The sequence below is a fragment of the Leptodactylus fuscus genome, chromosome 9 (assembly GCF_031893055.1).
Source record: "Leptodactylus fuscus isolate aLepFus1 chromosome 9, aLepFus1.hap2, whole genome shotgun sequence".
Taxonomy (NCBI): Eukaryota; Metazoa; Chordata; class Amphibia; order Anura; family Leptodactylidae; genus Leptodactylus; species Leptodactylus fuscus.
In genome coordinates, this window is record NC_134273.1 from 65,618,813 (window position 1) to 65,641,211 (window position 22,399).

The 22,399-nt window shown below is 41.3% G+C and overlaps 1 protein-coding gene across 1 annotated transcript; it reads left to right on the forward strand.

Moving 5' to 3' along the window:
* The first annotated feature begins 1,213 nt into the window (after positions 1 to 1,213).
* Positions 1,214 to 20,961, forward strand: LOC142217858 (dimethylaniline monooxygenase [N-oxide-forming] 2-like). The gene is made up of 9 exons (XM_075286179.1): positions 1,214 to 1,272; positions 8,880 to 9,017; positions 12,596 to 12,784; positions 14,134 to 14,296; positions 15,467 to 15,609; positions 16,186 to 16,385; positions 17,413 to 17,768; positions 19,360 to 19,432; positions 20,619 to 20,961. Exons 2-9 carry the CDS (start codon positions 8,892 to 8,894, stop codon positions 20,959 to 20,961), a joined length of 1,593 nt encoding a protein of 530 aa, XP_075142280.1. The 5' UTR covers positions 1,214 to 1,272; positions 8,880 to 8,891.
* Positions 20,962 to 22,399: the final 1,438 nt, after the last annotated feature.

A 22,399-nucleotide genomic window follows, 5' to 3' on the forward strand; every position in this document is an offset into this window, starting at 1 on the left:
AATCGCAGCATGTCAATTATACTGTACCTATGGATATGCTGTCGGTGTCTTCTAGCATTACCTGCAGTGGCGTAACTACCGTGGTAGCAGCAGTAGCAGCTGCCACAGCGCCCGGGCCATTAGGCCAGCCGCTACCGCTGCGTTTTTTTTAAAATAGGCTGTTATGGGCCCTATTCACTTGCCGATCCTGGCTGGGCCGAGATTGGCAAGTGACACCGCGGGCCCCACAGGGGCTATCATTATACTCGGGGGTCTTTGCAGACCCCCGAGTATAATGACTGGCGGATCGGGAAAGGTAATAAACATAAAAAACTGTTACTTACCTCTCCGCGATCCTGCCAGGCCTCCGTCCTACTGTTGTCTGACGTCTCTGACGTCACATGAACCCGGCATGCTTCCTGGGTCATGTGACGTCCGACGTCATTAACGAAGGATGCGAGCGGTGGTCAGCACAGGAGGACAGCACAGCACAGGAGCCGGGGAACAGGTAAGAAGCAACAGTGTTTTTTTTTTTTTTTATGTTTTTATTCCCCGGGTCTCCGATTATTATACTCTAGGGTCTGAAAAGACCCCAGAGTATAATAATTGTTTATGGGTGTCCACAGAGGGACACTATTGGGGTTAATACTGTGTGCAGGGGCCACTATTGGGGTTAATACTATGTGCAGGGGCCACTATTGGGGTTAATACTGTGTGCAGGGGCCACTATTGGGGTTAATACTGTGTGCAGGGGCCACTATTGGGGTTAATACTGTGTGCAGGGGCCACTGTGGGGGATAATTCTGTGTGCAGGAGCCACTATTGGGGTTAATACTGTGTGCAGGGGACACTATTGGGGTTAATACTGTGTGCAGGGGCCAGTAAGGGACATAATAGAGTGCGGAGGAGGGGGTCGGTCGAGGTCTTCGGCGTCAGTTAGGATGGGGGGGGGGCCCCCATGTCAAAAGTTCGCCACGGGGCCCCGCCATTCCTAGTTACGCCACTGATTACCTGTCTGTATAGAAAAGTGACTATACCTATAGACAGCCTAATATGTCTTTAATAACAGTGTTCACAAGATGCTGCTTCTAACTACAGGTTACCAAATGTAGCAAAAACATACGATGTTGTAAGCTATTGTCACTTTTGTCACACCCAGCCCCAAGGACTTTCTGTGGGTTTGCTGCCTGCTTGGGAGGAGCATAATAAAACCTCAGACGCTAAAGAAGAAACTTCCAGTCCATCTCAGTGACAGCGACATCTGCAGAAAGGAGACATCTGGCACAATATACAGTAAGTAAAATCCAGTATTCTTATTGTCATAGATTCATAGAAGGTTAGGGTTGTATTTAAAGAATTATCTATTTTTTATATTTCATTTTTAGAAATATATGAATATATGATAAATAGTGATAGGCCTTTTAAAAAAAAATGCTCTGTATATCAGTAAAATTGTATAATTGTAGGTTTGATATTGAATTTTAATAAAATATTAATGAACAGTGCTATAATATTATAACTTTGTAATTGTAGATTGGAATGATATAAAATATCATAGAATTGTGTACGAATCCGCTTGTTGATATATTTATATTACAGACACTGGCATCCAGAGGAATGTTACATTTTCCCCAAATTTCCAAAACTATGCTATAGACCCCCCATACAGTCTGTAGTCTGCAAATAGGATACTGACAACAGACTATGTCTGCCATAAAATAGGGCGTCGCTTGCAAAATGCGTATCAAAGAAAGTGTTGAAATTGAAAAAAATCGTCTAGTCTGTTTCCATTACTCTCATACTCCAGATAGGGGTAGTAGTGATATTATTTGCAATGGTATATCAGAAGATTCATATATCAGTAATAATAATAATATATATATGTGTATATATATATATATATATATATATATATACACACACACACACACAGTGTTGGCCAAAAGTATTGGCGCCCCTGCAGTTCTGTCAGATACTCAGTTTCTTCCAGAAAATGATTGCAAGCACAAACTCTTTGGTATTAATATCTTCATTTATTTTGCTTGTAATGAAAAAACACAAAAGAGAATGAAAAAAAAGTCAAATCATTGATCATTTTACACAAAACTCCAAAAATGGACCAGACAAAAGTATTTGCCCCCTCAGCCTAATACTTGGTAGTACAACCTTTAGACACAATAACTACGCACAACCGCTTCCGGTAACCAGCAATGAGTTTCTTACAAGGCTCTGCTGGAATTTTAGACCATTCTTCTTTGGCAAACTGCTCCAGGTCCCTGAGATGTGAAGGGGGCCTTCTCCAAACTGCCATCAAGAGATCTCTCCCCCACAGGTGTTCTATGGGATTCAGGGCTGGACTCATTGCTGGCCACTGTAGAAGTCTCCGGTGCTTTCTCTCAAACCATTTTCTAGTGCTTTTTGAAGTGTGTTTTGGGTCATTGTCCTGCTGGAAGACCCCTGACCTCTGAGGGAGACCCGGCTTTCTCACACTGGGCCCTACATTATGCTTCACAATGTGTTGGTAGTCTTCAGACTTCATAATGCCATGCACACGGTCAAGCAGTCCAGTGCCAGAGGCAGCAAAGCAACCCCAAAACATCAGGGAACCTCCGCCATGTTTGACTGTAGGGACCGTGTTCTTTTCTTTGAAGGCCTCTTTTTTTTCCTGTAAAATCTATGTTGATGCCTCTTCCTACTTTTGTCTCATCTGACCAGAGAACATTCTTCCAAAACGTTTTTTGGCTTTCTCAGGTAAGTTTTGGCAAACTCCAGCCTGGCTTTTTTATGTCTCTGGGTAAGAAGTGGGGTCTTCCTGGGTCTCCTACCATACAGTCCCTTTTCATTCAGACGCCGACGGATAGTACGGGTTGACACTGTTGTACCTTCGGACTGCAGGGCAGCTTGAACTTGTTTGGATGTTAGTCGAGGTCCTTTATCCACCATCCGTACAATTTTGCGTTGAAATCTCTCGTCAATTTTTCTTTTCCGTCCACATCTAGGGAGGTTAGCCACAGAGCCATGGGCTTTACACTTCTTGATGACACTGCGCATGGTAGACACAGGAACATTCAGGTCTTTGGAGATGGACTTGTAGCCTTGAGATTGCTCATGCTTCCTCACAATTTTGCTCCTCAAGTCCTCAGACAGTTCTTTGGTCTTCTTTCTTTTCTCCATGCTCAATGTGGTACACACAAGGACACAGGACAGAGGTTGAGTCAACTTTAATCCATTTCAACTGGCTGCAAGTGTGATTTAGTTATTGCCACCACCTGTTAGGTGCCTCAGGTAAGTAACAGGTGCTGTTAATTATACAAATTAGAGAAGCATCACATGATTTTTCAAACAGTGCCAATACTTTTGTCCACCCCCTTTTTTATGTTTGCTGTGGAATTATATCCAATCTGGCTTTTTGACAATTCTTTTTGTGGTTTTCCATGGAAGACAAATTAAATGAAGATAATAATACCAAAGAATTTGTGATTGCAATCATTTTCTGGAAGTACATGAGTATTATCTTACAGAATTGCAGGGGTGCCAATACTTTTGCCAATATCTTTTTATATAGAAAAAAAACCCTCTGGTCCAGAGTTACAATGATCTTTGATAATTGTGATGCAATTAAATTAGTGAAATCTGTAATATTAGACTGAGATCAGTTTACAGAACAAATGGGCTTCATAGAGTTCTTTGACACTGCTCAAGGATTTCAATAATCTTAAGGCTGAGGCCCCATGTTGCAGAAACTCAGCTTTTTTTGTTGCAGATTTTGTTGCATTTTTTTAAGCCAAAGTCAAGAATGGCTCCGAGAGGAGTGGGAGATATATAGTTCTTATATGTCTACCTTCTGCTCAATCCAGTCCTGGTTTTGGCTTTAAAAAAAACACACAAAGAAAATCTTCATTTCTGCAAGTCCCATAGAAAGTTCCTGCAAGGTCGTATCAAAGGCAGCCATTGAAGACAGACACCACTAAAAGAAAATAAATTAAATTTAGCAACATTTTTCATTCCTCACTATTTTCCTCCGTGTGAATGGACCCTTAGGCTGAAATCCCATGTTGCAAAAACGCAGTGTAAGCACTGACAACAAATACTTCATTTTATAGTGACAGTAAAGTGAATACAATTCTGGCTAATCCCATTCAAACATTGCAGAAAAAAATCTTCAGCAGAAAAGCTGTGTTTTCAAAAATGCTGGTGTTTTCCATGCAGGTATAATAGGGGATGAAAGTCAGCAGGGGAACATTCTGCAAAAATCCAGTGCAGTCCAGTTTTTTTCAGCCGTGTATTTTTCTGTAGCATTTTTGTTCAGTGTTTCGCCATTTGGGACCTTAGGCTGAAATTTTTATAGAATTACAGGGTCCTGACACTTAGACATTTTCAGTGGGTAAATATGTTTTCCTCCTTAAAGGCTTGTCTTCTGGTTTTCACATGAGCAGAATAATATATATTATGTATACAGATGTGACCTCTTGGCTCAACAGATCTCAACGTATGTGACGTGAGATAACTAGCTTTATTAGTGATATTCTGCTATGAGATGTCTATCGTACATGTGTCTATGTGTGGCCACCCACTGGTTCTTATGTGAATTGCAATCTGCCATAGGTTTTGTTAACATGGTGATATTCTATGGAATTTGTTTCATGAGTAATTGGATTTCTTATCCAAAATTCAGCAAAGGTAAAGGTGGGCACCAATATCGAACGCATACGGGGTTAGGCCACAGGATAGAGCAGAAATATCAAAATTAGTTTAGCTGCATTCTCAATGGGAGAAACCCCCTCCCCATTCTTAGGATTGGTGGGGGTTTTAAAGTTTAGACCTCATTGATCAGCAATTTATAGACCAAGGAGAAATGTTGTCTATGGCATAACCACTTAAGGTTTCAGACAGTTTGGGCCTGCAGGCTCCTGAGATATAAATCTGGCCCTGGTGTTTATGGAAGTTGTTACATCCATCATTTTAATTAAGATATGCTGAGCTTCTAAGATAAACTGATATTTCTTGTCCTGTTAGCCTCATATATGTCACATATCTAGCAGAGGTGAATTTGCAAGGGAATGTGTCCAGAGAGGGAGCCCTAAAGGAACAATCATGATGGCCTTACCCTCTACTACATCTTATACATATATGGCGCCGCCCCCCTGAGAGGCTGGCTGCCTTTGATGCAGTGCTCCAAGCTGGGAGCAAACTTTTTCTTTCCTTTTTCACTCTTTTTCTCTATATCTTCAAGAATCTGGTAACCAAGCAATCTAGCACTATGAATTTAGCAACTATAAATCGAATGGAAGACCCTGTGGAGTTTTTTGTTCCTTTTGTTTCCATTGTAAAGCATGGACTCAAGACCTGGTTCAGCTGGTTTCCACATGTGCCTGTTACCATCCCCCCAGCTAGGACAGCATGGCTCAACATGCGGCATGGAAGAGAAACCTACATGGAAATGCGGACTTCTTCGTTCAAGGAGATGATTTCTGGTGTCAATTGCTGATGTGTGAAGATGCTACAGCTGACTGGTATTTCTTTCTATTACTGTGGACACGTGGGACTCTGTTACAGCCTGGGAACCTACCATCACCCACCTACCCCAGGAGTTATGGAAGCTTGGCAAGAGAGCAGCACCATGTATACCTGTATGGTCTCTGACTTCCTTGGGGCAGTGGAACACTGTGGTAAGGAGGAGGAGGAGGGCTTGTGATGAAGGACATTTGGGGCATTTTTTTGTGGTTAAAAGGACAATAGTGCTGATGCAAGATACCGAACTATCAGCTGTGAGCAGGAGATCTCACCACCTACCAAAGGAACTGCCACATGTTATCATGATAGCTGCTTATGTCCCCCACCTCTGCAAAAAATTTCTGCTTGTTATATCCACATGCTGTGACCCCCCTCCTCGTGTCCTACAACCAAGTCGGCTGTATTATTATTATTATTATAATTATTATTATTAACATCAATCTGCACAAAGAACTAAATGATCCTGCAGTATGTCTGTGTTTCTTTCTTTTTTAGTTGCTATGATTCCTAGGATTTCTCTATCTGCCATGAGCTTCTATGTGTTTCTCTCTTGTTATATACTACTGTACCATCTATGAAACTGTATCACTGAAATTTCCCCATTGTGGGACTATTAAAGGAATATCTTATCTTATCTCTTAACTCCTTGCTTATGTCATCAGGGAGGCAGTGATGGTAACAAGACATCTTCTCTATGAGATGTCAGTCACCTCTCCCATCCTGCACCTTTCCAATATCTGTATAGCTGCAGAGATGTTTATAAAGGTCTGCAGAACTGGATGAGGGCCTACCTCATGTTATAGAGCACCCCTATTTTATGATGATGATATTATGATTTTATGATTTATGGTTTATGTAATCCACCCCTGGATTAGGACCAAAAAGTGGCCTTGGAGAAAAAAATGCTGAAGTGGCCTCATTTTATAGGCAGGCTCATTGCACTGAACTGCTTTACATGGAGGGAGAGGCAGCAGACCTATGCAAGTTATCATGTTAGACCGAAACTGTAACTTACATAGGACTGCTAACTGCTTTATATGTAAAGGCAACAGTCTTATATAAGTAAAATTAAAGACAGTGGGGTCAGGGTGGCCATTAAACTGTAGGTGCAGCATCAGCCGCCATCAAAATCACAGTGCACTGACTCCTCAGTGTAGAAGCTCTCAGGATTCGGACAAGCTGTGGAAGGGCTCGAGGCAGGTGTAACATAAAACAAATAAAAATATACTCCCTGGCGCAATTGGTGTCCACTGCTGCAGCTGGTTTGGTGCACACCGTGCTTTGGAACCTATGCACCCCACATGACCACTGAGGTCAATCGGCATCCTCAGTGGTCACTGGAGAGGGTCGGGTGACATGTGAGTGGTATCACTGGTCCCTCACCAGTGAGGACATTAATTGGCCTCAACAAACACATGGGTTGTAGGGGGAATGAAGTACAGTGCACAACTGAGCGTGCTGTGGATTCAGACACTGGACAGCTGAGTATGTGTTATTTTTCTTAATAGTAAACCTACCCCACCTCCTCCAGAGCTGGGCTCCTCCATACAGTGTAATGTCCCATAGTGGCCCTCACACAGTATAATGTGCCATAGTGGCCCTCACACAGTATAATGTGCCATAGTGGCCCTCACACAGTATAATGTCCCATAGTGGCCCTCACACAGTATAATGTCCCATGGTGGCCCCTCTACACACTATAATAACCTATAATGGTCCCTCCACACTATAATGTTTCATAGAGGCCCCTCATTACACTATAATGCCTTATGATGGCCCCTCCACACACTATAATATGTAATAGTGGAACATAAAATTTTCTTTACGAGTTTTTCAAAAATTTCCAGTTCAGAAGATCTGAAAATTTTGGGGATTCACCACCCACGATCCATTATTTTACTCCAGGGTCTCTTTAGACCCCGAAATATAATGAGCGGAGGCCCAGGGAAAGTGATTAAGTATGATAAACAGTGTTACTCACCTCTCCTGGGCTCAAGCACAAGTCTTTTGGCTTCTTCTGGTTAGACCAATGGCGTCATTTTGTGTCATCATCAGTTTCTGATATCAAACGTGATGGCTCTATGACCAGAAAAGGTCCAAAGAGGAGAGGTGAACAACACTGTTTATTATGTTTAATCACCTCCCCTGGGCCTCCATTCAGTCCTCAATGAAATTGCTGGGTGAACTTTGCATGACGAATTTCACAAGGTTCATCCAACAAAAATTCCCGGCAGCCTCCACTCCAAAGTTGTAGAGCAGTGGCTGCCAAGCTATACTCTTCAACAGTAGACGGGTAAAGGGCCTCAAGGCAGGTAGTTTGCTGGCCCATATTCCAGTTGGCCCACCAGGAATTTGACATATGTTGCCAATCTTTCCCTTAGTTGGGGTAAGGGGTCTCAAGGCAGGTACCTTGCCAGCCCAAGTCCCCATATTCAAGTCAGCCCACCGGGATTTTTCCAGATACATACATTGCCAATCCGCCCTTGTTTTAGAGTATTGGACAGTCTATAAGTCCTGAAATTAAATAATATATATATTAGTATTATTAAACTAATCCTTTAATAATATTATGCAATAATATATATATATATATATATATATATATATATATATATATATATATATATATATAGATAGTGGTAAAGTGTATGATAAAGTGGTGTATGGAGTGTATATCTCATCTGGTTTCCTCAGTCAGGCATGGTAGCGGACATCCAGAAGGATACATGTGGCTTTAGCAGAACATAGTTTGCTAGGGCTCTTTATATAAGTTACATGGGCAGGATTTCCTGGACTGGAGGACAGTTTGGAATTAGGAGTTTTCCAATCCACACCCTTAGTCCACTACTGGATTTTTTCCCTGATCTCAGGTGTTCTCAGATGTGGCTTCCTGATAGTCATTACTGGGGAAGGAGGCCTGAAAATGACTGACAAGCTTGCAGCCTAATGGAGAGAGCACCCCTGTTGTGGTTACGGTCAGTCCTCTATAGGGTTTGGTGCCAGGTATTAGGCCTGCATTAGGTTAGTGAATTAACCTGATGTTTAGTTAGCAGTGGTTCTTCACCTTGTTTGAGGTATTGAACCCACCAGTTTCATTTGCACATTCACTGAACCCTTCTTTAGTGATAAATCAAATATGATTTATTTCCAAATTCATGACATAGGTATATGTTTTTTTACTGGTACACAAAATGAACCGTGCATAGGGCCTAGGCTTCGATCGAACCCTGGTTAAGAACCACTGGAATAAAGCATTCTTGGAGTTCGAAACCTGCTAACATTGTGAACTGCCATTGCCAGCCCCCCCATTGTGCTGATCTCTACAATATATATACTGTATATAGATGTGATGTACAGATAATATATATTTAATTTATAATTCATAGATATATATCAACATGAGAGTAGCCATCATTGGAGCCGGAAACAGTGGGCTAACGTCCATTAAATGCTGCTTGGATGAAGGGCTGGAGCCAACATGCTATGAAAGGAGTGACGATATTGGTGGACTCTGGAGGTTCACAGTAAGTACCAGTTTACACCAGTTTACAGTGCATCATGTTCTAATTTCCAATAAAGTAGGTACACATTGTGCCAAATTTCAGTCCCTTCAGTTATCTAATGTCTTTAATAGTACTGATCTCCTAAAACTAGGGCAGAGGAACATATTATGACACTTCAGTCCTCAGGGCTTGGATGCATTTTCAACTTTTGCTCCCCCTGTTGTAACAATAGTGATTAGGAGCGGAACATTATTGGGCGTCTGTCTCTGCCCATTAGCTAATTATACACCTGAGCAGTGCATTAAATTAGTTATGCAAACACACTTGAGAAGTCCTGGAGAAAGGGCTAAGGCCTTGTTCACATCTGAGTTTGTATTCTTTCCAGGGGAGTCCACATGAAGACCCCCCCGAACGGAATAACCAATGCAACTGCAAGCGCTGTGCAGTGAAAGCACACAAACTTCATAGACTATAATGGGGTCTATATTGAGTGAGCTGTGAGAACTTTTAGCAGTATATTGAGAACAGTAGTCTCACACAAGTGACAACTGGTTCCCTTGTCCTCAAGGTCTCTCTGCAACTGCAAAGTCAGCATGTCCGCCCTTATTATTTTGCATGTTGATATACAGAAACTTTAGCTATAGATCATTATGAGTTTCTGATACATATGCAGTGTATATAGGCATAAGAGCGGTGTCATGGGTGGTATAATTTAGAGATTAAGTCAATTGCTAATTTAATGGGAAGGTTAGTAATGGCAGGATATTAATGCATATTTATTAGGATGAGCTATAATTACTGTTAATCTCCTTTTCTTATTTCCTAATGTTGATCTTCTTCTTAAAGGGAACTTTCTTTAAATTCAAGATATCTAAAGGTTTTCCTTCATAATAAGCTATCGATGGGGATGTTACTGTGTTGTATAGCAAGTTCAAAGGTGACAACAGCAGATCGTCATCATCCATAAGACACCCTTCAGATATCTCTTATGTAGATAATATTGCTACTGGTTACTGTATCTGCCACACCATAAAGCTATAGCTAGGTGTAAAAGATCCTTCAGTCCGCATTGGCACGCTAGCATGATTTCTGCAAGCAAAAGCTGGATTAGAATGTTGATTTGTCTTGAGGTGAATAGACACTTTTGTCTTCATGTCCCTTTTAGGTCCAGATCCAAAATTAAAGGGGTATTTCCATCTACATAATTATTTTTAGATAATTAAAAGTTCAACATTTTTGCAAATATAAGTAATTAAAAATTCTGCAGAGTTTTAAAGATTTTCTCTAACTTTCTTAGTCGTGACAGTTTGTTATCTTGATTGGTTGTCATGGATAGGACCACCAATGCAGAAACTTTCTAAGGTTAGAAAATCAGCCATGATTTCCTTATTGTGGCCGGGATATCTTCTCATACATGTAGTGTCTCTGCCTGATAACCCAGCTACAATAAGAAAATCATAGCTGGGTTCCTGACAAGTCCCAGACCATAGAAAGTTTCTGCATTAGTGGTCGTATTGTTACGGACATCAAGGGGTCCTCATAATATAGTATGTTGCAGAGCTCCAAATTAAATAACAGGCCTGGATGAGCTCACCCATCCTTTAGCCTGGAGAAGCCACACACACACACACACACACACACACACACACACACACACACAGCTGATAGTGTATCAAGTGAGTTCTGATTTATTGTTACAGAGAGGTAGTATTTATACAGACAAAAGCAGGTTCCAATGACATGATTGGTTATAACATAAGCTGTGGCACATGCCTATTGGATACGGCCTAATGTAATCTGCATCTCATTATTACTTTCCAAACTGGGATGACCTTTCTCATGACATAAAGAAGAATCTAAAATATTTATGTGTAAACCAACATCTTACACTAATTCTAGATGTATATATCACAGCAAGAGAGATAATGATCACATGCTGGTCTGCCGATCAACAGGTTATAGAACCTGTTTCTACACGCACCCTCAAAGATGAGACCTTTACCACAAACAGATAAGGATTTATAACCCAACCATCAACATTCCACACGCCTTATCCCCTAAAGGGGTCTCTTAGACTCTAAACAGACATTCTTATAAAGTTTATATAAAAAAAAGGTTACAAGATGGCTGACAGAATACAAGATGGAAGATGTGATCCTAACAGTATCCATGGCAATAGATCAAGATAAAAGACTGTCATATCTATATCTACAAATATAGATATGATTATGTACATGGGAATACCCCTTTAAGTACAACCATCCACATGACACTGAAGCCAGGAATGACCAGAGGACCCTAAGACTATAATTGGGTCACCTGAGTTCCGCCCAAAATTGGCAGAGAGAAAATTCCTGCTGGCAAGACTTTTCTCTCCGTGTATTTTAAATGCAATGGGGACGGAGTCCCTGAACAGTGACCCAGTGCTACTGTGACCTCAACCTAAGGCCTCGTTCACATCTGCGTTGGTGATCCGTTCGGGGGAGTCCGCATGGTGACCCCCCTGAACAGACTACCGAACGCATTGACAAGCGGTGTGCAATGGACATTCCGCATGGTCTCCGCACGACTCATGCAGACAGTAAAGTAGATCATGACAGTGCAGAAAGCACACGGACCCCATTATATTCTATGGGGTCTGTGTGCTTTCACTGCACACCGCTTGCCAATGCATTCGATAGTCTGTTCGGGGGCTTCCCCATATGGACACCCAGAACAGATTAACAACGCAGATATGAATGAGGCCTTAGGCTGCAATATACTGTATCTTATTAAGGAGATCTGTTTCTTTCTCCACTTATTAAACTGTTCTCCTGCTCCCTATCTTCAATCTCACTGCTTGTTTAAATTATCTCCATATTCAGCTTTACACATAGAGCTCAATGGAGAAGGGAGGGGTAGAGCAAGAAGCTGCCACCGGCTAGTTAATTGATTTATTGCTTCGTTCTGTGTACTAGCAGCCTCTTATCTGCAACCTATTAGCGTTAAAAGAGTACAGAGTAGCAGAGTGCAGCAGCAGCAATTATTTAAGTGTCTTTTGAAGCAGTCTTATTCTACCCCTCCCCTCTTCATAGACTAATATGTAGAAAGTACCTCTGCCTAAACAGTGGAGACAAAAACATATTTCTTTAAGAATTTTTTTTTAACGTTTTTTATATTTAACTTGGAACTATTAAGGTTTTTTGTTTTATAGCAAGAGGTACGCTTTAAATGCAATGAATAAAGGTATGCAGTAAGCGCTTAAGTTCTTTCTAGTAGCCACTGCCAGTAGCCATCGTTTTATCCTTAACATCTAAAGTAAGTCTATGAAGTCAATGTGAAGCTCAATATCACAAAAATGAAGCATCAATCATTAAAATGCCAGATTAAAAGAATTGTGCAAGCCTTACAAAAGAATAAAAAAATAAAAATTTTAAGAGCAGACAGCCACTTCAAGGAAATGTATAGCAATGGGGTTAGAGAATGGGGAGCAAAGCGTAGTGCATTGGTGGAGTTCTTCTTTAATATCCGATCTATGGCTTACCATAACAATATTCATAGTATTATCATGTCATGTACTTTACATATTTAATAATTCATTATTTTATGTTTCCCTTCAGGCGGAGGTGGAGAGCGGCAGAGCCAGCATCTATGAATCAGTGGTCACTAACACCAGTAAAGAAATGATGTGTTACAGCGACTTTCCCTTCCCAGAAAACTTCCCAAACTTTCTTCACAACTCCAAGATGTTGGAGTATTACAAGAAATATGCAGAGAGGTTTGGCCTATTGAAATATATCCAGTTTCAGGTGAAAAGTGGCAAAAGTGCTAATAATTATACTTTACAGATGTTAAGTCATATCTTATATAGAGCATTGGCTATATGACAGATCTTCTCCTCTAGAAGCTTCCATAGGGGTTCCATAACCCACATCTATTACCCAACTAATAAAATTGTGTTAACGTTTGTGACTTTTCTCATTGCTTGCCAATTTGAAAGTGACAAGAAAGTAAATGTGGTCAAATTATTAAAGGGATCCTATCATTAAAACTCAATTTTTTTGTGACTAACACGTAGGAATAGCCTTAAGAAAGGCTATTCTTCTCCTACCTTTAGATGTCTTCTCCACCCCTCCTTTCGGTATAAATCTCGTTTTTCGTTGGTATGCAAATTAGTTCTCTCGCAGCACTGGGGGCGGGGTCCAGCGCTCAAACAGCACTGGGGGCGTCCCCAATGCTGTGAGAGAACTCTCCAGCGCCGCTTCCATCTTCTTCAGGAGCATCCTCTTCACATGTCTTCTTACGGCTTCAAACTTCTGGGCCTAGGCAAAGACGACTGCGCATGTCCGCCGGTCACAAGAAATTGTCCGCTTACACAGTGCAGAAACACAGTAAAAATTTTAGCTTAATGTGAAAATCTCAGATACGATAACTTTTAGGGTAAGACCTCACATAGTGGGCCGTAGCAAAAATGTGCTGCGGGAAAATTATGGATTCGCCGCATTTTTTTCCATGGCGATGCCACCACGGCATTTACCCCACATGGATACCCAGCCTTAGAGCCCTTGCAGATGACCATGGTCTGGGTCAGTGTGCTATCTGTGTATTTCACAGATAGCACACTGACCCATTCTTTTCTATGGGTCCGTACACTCAACCATGATTTTCATGGTTCCGTGTGCGGGCTAGCAGTCTGAGCCACATTAGATAGGGCAGGTCCTATTCCGGGCCTATATTGTGGCCTGTTCTTCTGGGGTCTCTTATTCATTTAATGAACTGAGCCATGGAAGCACAGCCCGTGCACGGACAGCACACGCGTACATCCTGGTGTCCCCATGTGCAGCCTTGTGCAGTTCATGGCAGGCCGGTTGCAGCGTGGTCGTCTACAACCGGCCTTAAAGAGTAACGCACAATAATTTGACCCATGATGCATTAAATATAAAAATGACTTGTTATAAAAATTTAAAAAAACAACCAAAACTCTGATCTCTTCGGTTTCTTTCTCTTGACCTCCTTTGATAAATTCTGTATTAGATAGAGCAATCTTAGTTATGCAGTTCATAGACATGATGACCCATTAAATAGGAACATTTTTGACCACTTGTATTTTTTGTTCACTCTGTGCTGTTTCTAAAACCTTTCTGTAACTTTTCATTAGACAGTTGTGCGCAGCGTGAAAAAACATCCCAGTTTTTCAAGCACAGGACAGTGGGAAGTTACTACAGAGAAGAATGGCAAGCAAGAGACGACCACATATGATGCTGTTATGGTTTGCAGTGGCCACCATTCAGAGCCATATTATCCACTAGAATCCTTTCCAGGTGAGAAACAACTTATACACTCTACAGAGCTTGTTTGTTGTCTTTAACCAAGTACTCACATAGGTCAGCGTAGGAGCTGTGTACAGAAAATTGTAGGATAATTTATACCGAAGTATACAAGCATGGTATTTTTATATAATACAAAAATAGTTGCAAAGGTACAGTAGCTGCACATTTCTGGGATTCAGGACTCGTTCTACCACAGACCTATAAAATAATGGGACATCTGGGAAAATTGATTAATGGGGTTTTCCCACCTCTTCTTATCATTTTCTGTATTTCTCCCTCCCACCCTTCATTGAATGGGACACTGCAGTATCACAATACTTCTGCAGATCAGATAATATGCACATGCTTGTACAGAATGGACTCAGGGTTATGTGTGTTTACATAGAGAGATAACAGACTAATAGTAAACAACGCTGTTGAGCCTTTATCAGCAAACTTCAATTAGCTGCGCTGTTTGTCCTGCTGGTACTGAGTGAGTGACGTCACTTGTCCTAACTCACAGGTCTGTGGTTATAGCAACGCTGTGTAAACAATGGGAGGAATAAGTTCACATAGCAGGCAAACAAAGCAGCATTTCTAAAGCAATATATTTAGGAAAAGTCTTTAATTTACATAAGCTACCAGTGTAGACAGGATCCTTGAGATGAACCAACTCTTTAAATGTTAGATCAAAGTACTAGATGGATATTGTAAGGTTGGAGTGTTTTATATGAGTAAATGTTTTTTTTGTGACTGTTCCACAATCCAGAATATTTCATTGTTTGGTAATATTAAGGCTAAGGGCTCATGTAGCAATCGGCAACTCATCACAGTTTTTTTCGGAACGTTTTTCACATCCTGTAGTGTTTTCCTCTGCGGACTTTCTGTCCCTATACCTATAAAGAAAATGCCAGCATTTCCGTAGGTATAATTTTCATGCTGTGATTTTCAAAAACATGACAGTTTTCAAAATTGCAATTTTTCCACAGCGGATATTTTTCTGCAATGTGTAGATGGGATTAGCCAGTATCCCATCCACTTTGCAGGTCTTGTAAAAAGCTGCGGCATTTCTGCTGTGGCCAAGCCATGCCATTTTTGCAACGTGGGGACCTGGTCTTAGCTACTGTGGATACCAGATTTTTAAGCAAGACTTCAATAATCATTCCTTTTATTTTTCTGAAGGCATAAACACATTTCAAGGACAATACTTTCATAGTCGAGAATACAAAAACGCTAAAGCATTTAAAGGAAAGCGCGTTGTGATTGTTGGTATGGGGAATTCAGGAGCTGATATCGCAGTAGAACTCAGCCGCACAGCAGCTCAGGTATGACATGGATGGTTAAAGGGGTTTCTGGTCCCAAATCGATTTTTAATACTGATGACCCATTCACAATTCATAAAATGCCAAACCCCACATTGGGGTTATAGCAGTCAAGAGTCTCTTTATCGCCTTAGGGTGCATTCACACTACGGAACGCCAGCGTGTATCACAGCCGCACACGCCAGCGTTACAGCAGGGCTGCCGGACACTTCCCATTCATTTCTATGGGAGCCGGCATGCGAGCGCTCCCCATAGAAATGAATGGACTGCTTTTTTCCATTTTTCCTTTTTTCATTTCTATGGGGAGCGCTCGCATGCCGGCTCCCATAGAAATGAATGGGAAGTGTCCGGCAGCCCTGCTGTAACGCCGGCGTGTACGGCTGTGATACACGCTGGCGTTCCGTAGTGTGAATGCACCCTTATATAACATTTATATGTATTGTCTGAACTATATTGCTTTAAGAGTAACAATCTTACTGCTACTACCAGTTACACTGCTTGTAGATTGTGACCCTTATAGGATTGTCACATCCATATTTCAGCATTCTAGTTATATCTTGTGTATGATTTGTTATGTAGGTATTTCTTAGCACCAGGAGAGGATCGTGGGTTATGAGTCGTGTATTTGAGCAAGGTTATCCTTGGGACATCTGCTTTGACACTCGATTTCAGAACTGGCTGAGGAATACTCTTCCGACACCAATTGTTATTTGGCTAACAGAAAAAAAAATGAACGAGTGGTTTAACCATGCAAACTATGGACTTCAGCCTCAAGACAGGTAGAATCTATCTATCTATCTATCTATCTATCTATCTATCTATCTATCTATCTGTACTTTTTTTTTATTACTACCATTCTGGGGGATATACACCTTTTTAAATCACTTTTTATTTAATTTCTTGTGCAGCATGTTGACCAAAAATCAGTGTATTGTGGTTGTCAGTCAATCAGGCTTTGTAGGAGATGGTGAACTTGGGATAAACCGCTAGAAAGCCGACACTGCGATGAATTCAAATTGACTTTCCCGTTCTGTGCCCCGGGTGAAGAGCTATCGGTGCTGGTACTGTAGCTCTTCATTGTCAGAAGGGTGTTTCTGACAGTCCGGAATGTCCTTCCTCACAGTAGTGTCTATAGCGCTGTACTGTGAGAGGGGGTGTTGATTACCGCCCAGCGATGACGATGAGCGGTGAGGAACGCCCATCCAGTACTCGTCTATGAACGAGTACTGTGAGGATAGGGAGGAAGCGTTCCTCACCGCTGTCACAGTACAGAACTATAGGCACTGCTGTGAGGAAGGGTGTTCCTGACTGACTGTCAGAAATGCCCTACTTATGGTGAAGAGCTACGGTACCGGCACCGATAACTATTCTCTGGGGGCACAGAACAGGAAAGCCGATAGTGCGCTGACTTCAGCGCACTATTGGCTTTCTAGTGGTGTATTAAACCGCATGTGCCCCCAATGGTGAAAGGTCCTCTTTAATGGGTGAAACTTCCTACACTTTATTCTCAAGGCCTCGGAGTTCTACTTTTGAACAGCATATATAGACTGTAAAAAAAAAAAAAAAAAAAAAAAACCTTTAAGGCCAGCGCCCCTACAACCTCTATTATGCCCCACTGTGGCAGAGGTCTAAGCCAGCCCTCTGCCTCACCTCGCCTTATTAGCGGTGCGCCCCTGGGTTGAAGTCGGGGAACAGGGAAAAGGGCAGCAAATTTTTCAGTTAATTTTAATGGACCATAATGTGCACAAGTGGAGCCTTTACAACTACTATGTCTATTGACTAATATTCTGTCCATTGTTTTGATAGCACCCAATTTAAAGAACCTTTATTCAATGATGAACTTCCAAGTCGTATCACCTGTGGATATGTGGTAGTAAAACCAAATGTTACAGAATTTACAGAAACATCTGTGAAGTTTGATGATGGAACTACTGAGGAAAACATTGATGTTGTCATTTTTGCTACGGGATATCGCTTTTCCTTTCCCTTTTTGGATGAGTCCGTTATTAAGGTTGAGAACAATAAAACAAGTTTATATAGAAACATATTTCCAGAAAACCTGGAAAAGCCCACACTAGGTGTAATAGGACTCGTACAACCTCTGGGTCCTATTATGGCTTCTTCAGAAATTCAAGCTCGCTGGGTGACCAGAGTTTTCAAAGGTAAGCGAGCAGGGTTACCTGTAGATTTAGTATGATAGTATTTCAATAATTTAATGTGAAAGTTTATCAAGATAACACTATGTGATCAAAAGTATCCAGACACCTGGCTGAAAATGACTTACAAGTTTGTGGCGCCCTCCATCGGTAATGGAGGAGGTTTGCACCCCTTGTTGTTTTGCGTGGCACTATCACAGCACAGGCCTACATTGATGTTTTAAACACCTTCTTGCTTCCCACTGTTGAAGAGCAATTCGGGGATGGCGATTGCATCTTTCAACACAATCGAGCACCTGTTCATACTGCACGGCCTGTGGCAGAGTGGTTACACGACAATAACATCTCTGTAATGGACTGGCCTGCACACAGTCCTGACTAGAATCCTATAGAACACCTTTGGGATGTTTTGGAACGCAGACTTTGTGCCAGGCCTCACCAACCTACATTGATACCTCTCCTCAGTGCAGCACTCCATGAAGAATGGGCTGCCATTCCCCAAGAAACCTTCCAGCACCTGATTGAACGTATCCCTGCGAGAGTGGAAGCTGTGGTCAAGGCTAAGGGTGGGCCAACACCATATTGAACTCCAGCATTACCGATGGAGGGCACCCCCAACTTGTAAGTCATTTTCAGCCAGGAGTCCGGATACTTTTGATCTCTTAGTGTATATGCTCTATGCAAAAATATGTGTAACTTTACAGAATTGTACATTTTACGATCTGTACTTTTTCAGAAAAACGTGGATTTTTCTAATGTATTCACTAGGTCCAAAGGTTCATCAGATTGCCAGATACAAATGTTGGATTGCTGCAAAATCCAGATATAATTCAGTTATGTCTTAGACAGATATGTAAATGGTTAAAGGTGTGTTCTGATTGGACACTGGGTTTTGTCACAAGATAGCATAAAAGTGCTTCCCCTGCTGTCTTATAAAAAGGATACAAGAGGCTACTTTTGGGTAGTGTATCTCTTGGTAAGACATGCCTTGGCAACATGTCTTTGCCCTGTCAGGTCACCATATTTACCGCATTGCCAAAGGAGCATTTATAGGACCAGATGGGTCACCAGCTTTGGCAATCTATGAGTGTGCAGGATCTACAGGCCTAGTTGAAACATCTGTGGGCAAATGTGTCACAGCATACCAGAACCTGTTTTATGTCATGCCCAAAACCAAAGTAGAGAGTGTCAGGGTACTAAAGCATCCTTGCAATTGTACAGTCTTCTCAATAAATTGATCCTAGGGCTGGCTGCTGATTGGCTGTACGCATGGCTTTCTGGGTGATCCCACTTTCCCAGAGTTCCTTGGCCCCTGTCATAACATGTGCAGCAGTCATTTAAGGAAAATATACGATTTGTAACCATGAAGCGTGACGAAATCCGGATTCGATGTGAATCAAATATTTCCTGAAATTCAGAATCGAATTCCACTTTGTCAGTGTTTATTCGCTCATCTCTAATAATAATACTGTTATGGTGGATGAGCCGGAGCAGCCTGCATTTACAATGGTATCATGATGCACATACAGAAGCAGACATACATTTATAGTATTATGACTAAGGCAAACAGTTTATGAGATTGTATGTTACTTTCCAGGTTTATGTACTTTACCACCTCCAGATGTTATCAAGAAGGACATTGAAAAGAAAAGGGAAATAGCCATAAAAAGGTAATGTATTTATACTTTATCAGAATCAGTCACAGCAGCGCGTACAGACACTGGATCTGGGACAACTGTGCCTGATCCCCACTGATGGTCTGTCCTAAAGTCAAGTTGCCAATAGTCTTCACTGAATGTAATTGTCGCATCAGTATAGCAGATTACATGAACTTGCATTTATATAAATATGCCCTTCTTTACTTTCCTCCTGGCTACCCTGTTTCCCTGAAAATAAGACAGTGTCTTATATTAAATTCGCTTCTGAAATATATGACCTGTCTTATTTTCGGGGGATGTCTTATGCAGCGGCTGGAGCGGGGGACAATCGGCAGTCATGCCGGCGCTTCCTTAATGGAGCACCAGCATGACTGCCGGTTGTAGGTGGTCCAGGAGGTGTAGGGGGGTGTCTTATTTTCAGGGAAACAGGGTAGACATGGTCAGATAACCATTTTTTCAAAACAATAGGATTTTGTCATTCTCTTTTACAGGAATCTGTCTAATAGGTATCTGTGTGTCCACTCAGTGGTTGCGTTGCGCATTGGAATTCCTAATGGGTTTTTCTAGAGTGTTGTGATAGTTAGTGTACTGAATTTGTTTTAGGAGTTCCTTTCCACCATGTGGTGTTATAGAATGCTACAGGAACTATGCAGTTTCTACATTCATGCATCCTAACAAGGTGCAACAATGGTGCCGGAACAGGCACTGTATCAGCTCAGTCGCTGTCAGGTGCAGGCTGTATAATACTGTCTGACTCTTACTGTCAGAATTAGAAATAACTCAGATTCCTGCAGATTAATCCCTTGGATGCTGCAATAAATGCTGATCACAGCATCTAAATGGTTAGAAAGAGTGAAGGTTTCTCTTGGTCTACGGTGACACTATCACAGTTTGTTGAGGGATTTCCATGCTAGTTGGAGGCCTAACAATGTCCCTGGGTCTTCCAAGCAGACCCAATGTCTCTGGGTCTTCTATTACCTGAGGCATGGCCTAATAGGCAAATAGTGTGTTTGATAGTTCTAGTTATAATACATTACAATATGTAACTATTACAGCATATTATTTGAGAATTCAGAGGATCACATGTGATGACAGATGTGATCCAGCTCTAAGGTATGGCATAACCATAACTACATCATTGCCAAATATTCACTTACCATTATATTTTCTTAACTATTTTTTTTTCTTTCTTACACAGGTTTGGCCAAAGAAGAGAAACAACCATACAATTGGATTACATTGAATACTTGGATGAACTGACAACAGACATAGGCTGCAAGCCCAATATTTTGGGGGTTTTCATGTCGGACCCAGTTCTAGCGCTCAAACTCTTGTTTGGTCCCTGCACACCAGCGCAGTTTCGCTTGACAGGTCCAGGAAAATGGCCAATGGCGAGAGAACAAATAATGACGACATGGAACCGAATTCTAAAGCCAACAAAAACCCGTGTTGTCAAAAAACAAGATAAGGGCTCAATGTCAATGATATTTGGACTGTGCGTTTTTGCGCTGCTATTAGCTATCATTATGTACAGTAACTGATAAGGATTAGTAAAAGTTGACATAGTGGGGGGAATTTATCAACTCCTCTACACCAGTTTTTTCGGCATAGTGGGTGATAAAGTGGAACACATTTGGAGCATTGCCCTGTCTTGCACCAATTGCGCACCAAATCCCTTGTTCTGTGCCTCGAGCGGAAAGGGAACACCTCTATCCTTTTCATAAAATTGCCCCATGTCCCTGTACCAGAATGGAGAAATACAGCAGTTAATAACCGTAATAGTTTTCCATTATAACTCAAGCCAGAAAATATCACAATATCATACATCAGTGCCCGAAACCTGGTGTAGAAGGATTGACCTCCCCTAATGTCTAAGATAAAACGATTTTACATTTTTTGATATATTAGACACACACTGCTATTATTTACACTAAAAAGTTTATATGTCATATCTATAATAATGGAGCTGGTCATTATATAGTCACGACTTAGAGGTTTTCACAGTTTACAATATTATAGGCTATTGCTAGATTGGGCCATCAACATGAGGTCAGTGGTGGTCTGACTCTAGGTGCTTCTGCTGATCAGCTTATCACATTGAAAGCAATAGGGAATAAAGCATCCCATTCATTTCTATGGGGAGCGCACGTATGCCGGCTCCCATAGAAATGAATGGGATCTGCTTTGTACGCGCTCATTCTGAACGTGTTTTACGCTCAGAATGGGATGAGTGTATACTTAGTGTGAATGCACTCCTACTGTGTTTTTTTAGTCAAAGCCAGGAGCAGAAATATAAGTTCTTCATATAAATTTCCCATTCCTTCCATAACCATTCTTGACATTGACTCCATAAATGACAGCAAAATCTGCAACAAAAAAAGCTGCGTTTCCTCAATGTGGGGATTCAGCCTGAGACTTATTGCACATGTTTTTGGGGGTACAAAAAAAACCCACAATGAAATTCAGGCATTTTTTCCAAGCATCTTTTAACAGGAGTTTTTTTTTTGTTTTGTTTTTTTTCCAATCATCTTCTTCTGATAGAGAATTCTATAGTAGAGAGCACACTGCTATTTGCAAACATTTCTAAAGGCCAACCATATACCAGGAAGGAACAGAAAAAAAGCCACTGTGAAGAAAGGGTGTAGCATCTAGACATGGCATTTTTCCAGCAAGAAAGAGAAAAAGTTAGTATTAAAAAAAAAAAAAACAACCTATTTGTGCAAGAACATTAAACACATGAAGATGACTCAGACATCTTTCTGTCCTTTTTCATGCTGTATCAAAGTTGCATGTAAATACGGGTGTTATGCAATGCAATGATGGGTGTTATGTGATGTTATCTAGGCAGGCTTTATCATCTCTTGTAATACTTTGTCTTTTCTGTAATATAAATGAGCTGGCTGCTGCAAAGAAAACCCCTACAGAATTGGCAAATATTCCATCCCATATTCCAAAGACATACTGATAGGGAAAAATGTA

What these genes read in the sequence shown, in the direction of transcription:
- LOC142217858 (XM_075286179.1), top strand. Translation starts at nt 8,892, where the DNA reads ATGAGAGTAGCCATCATTGGAGCCGGAAACAGTGGGCTAACGTCCATT. An exon ending in TCCACTAGAATCCTTTCCAG is followed by an intron (nt 14,297 to 15,466) that starts GTGAGAAACAAC and finishes ATTTTTCTGAAG; the next exon opens with GCATAAACACATTTCAAGGA. An exon ending in TCAGCCGCACAGCAGCTCAG is followed by an intron (nt 15,610 to 16,185) that starts GTATGACATGGA and finishes TTTGTTATGTAG; the next exon opens with GTATTTCTTAGCACCAGGAG.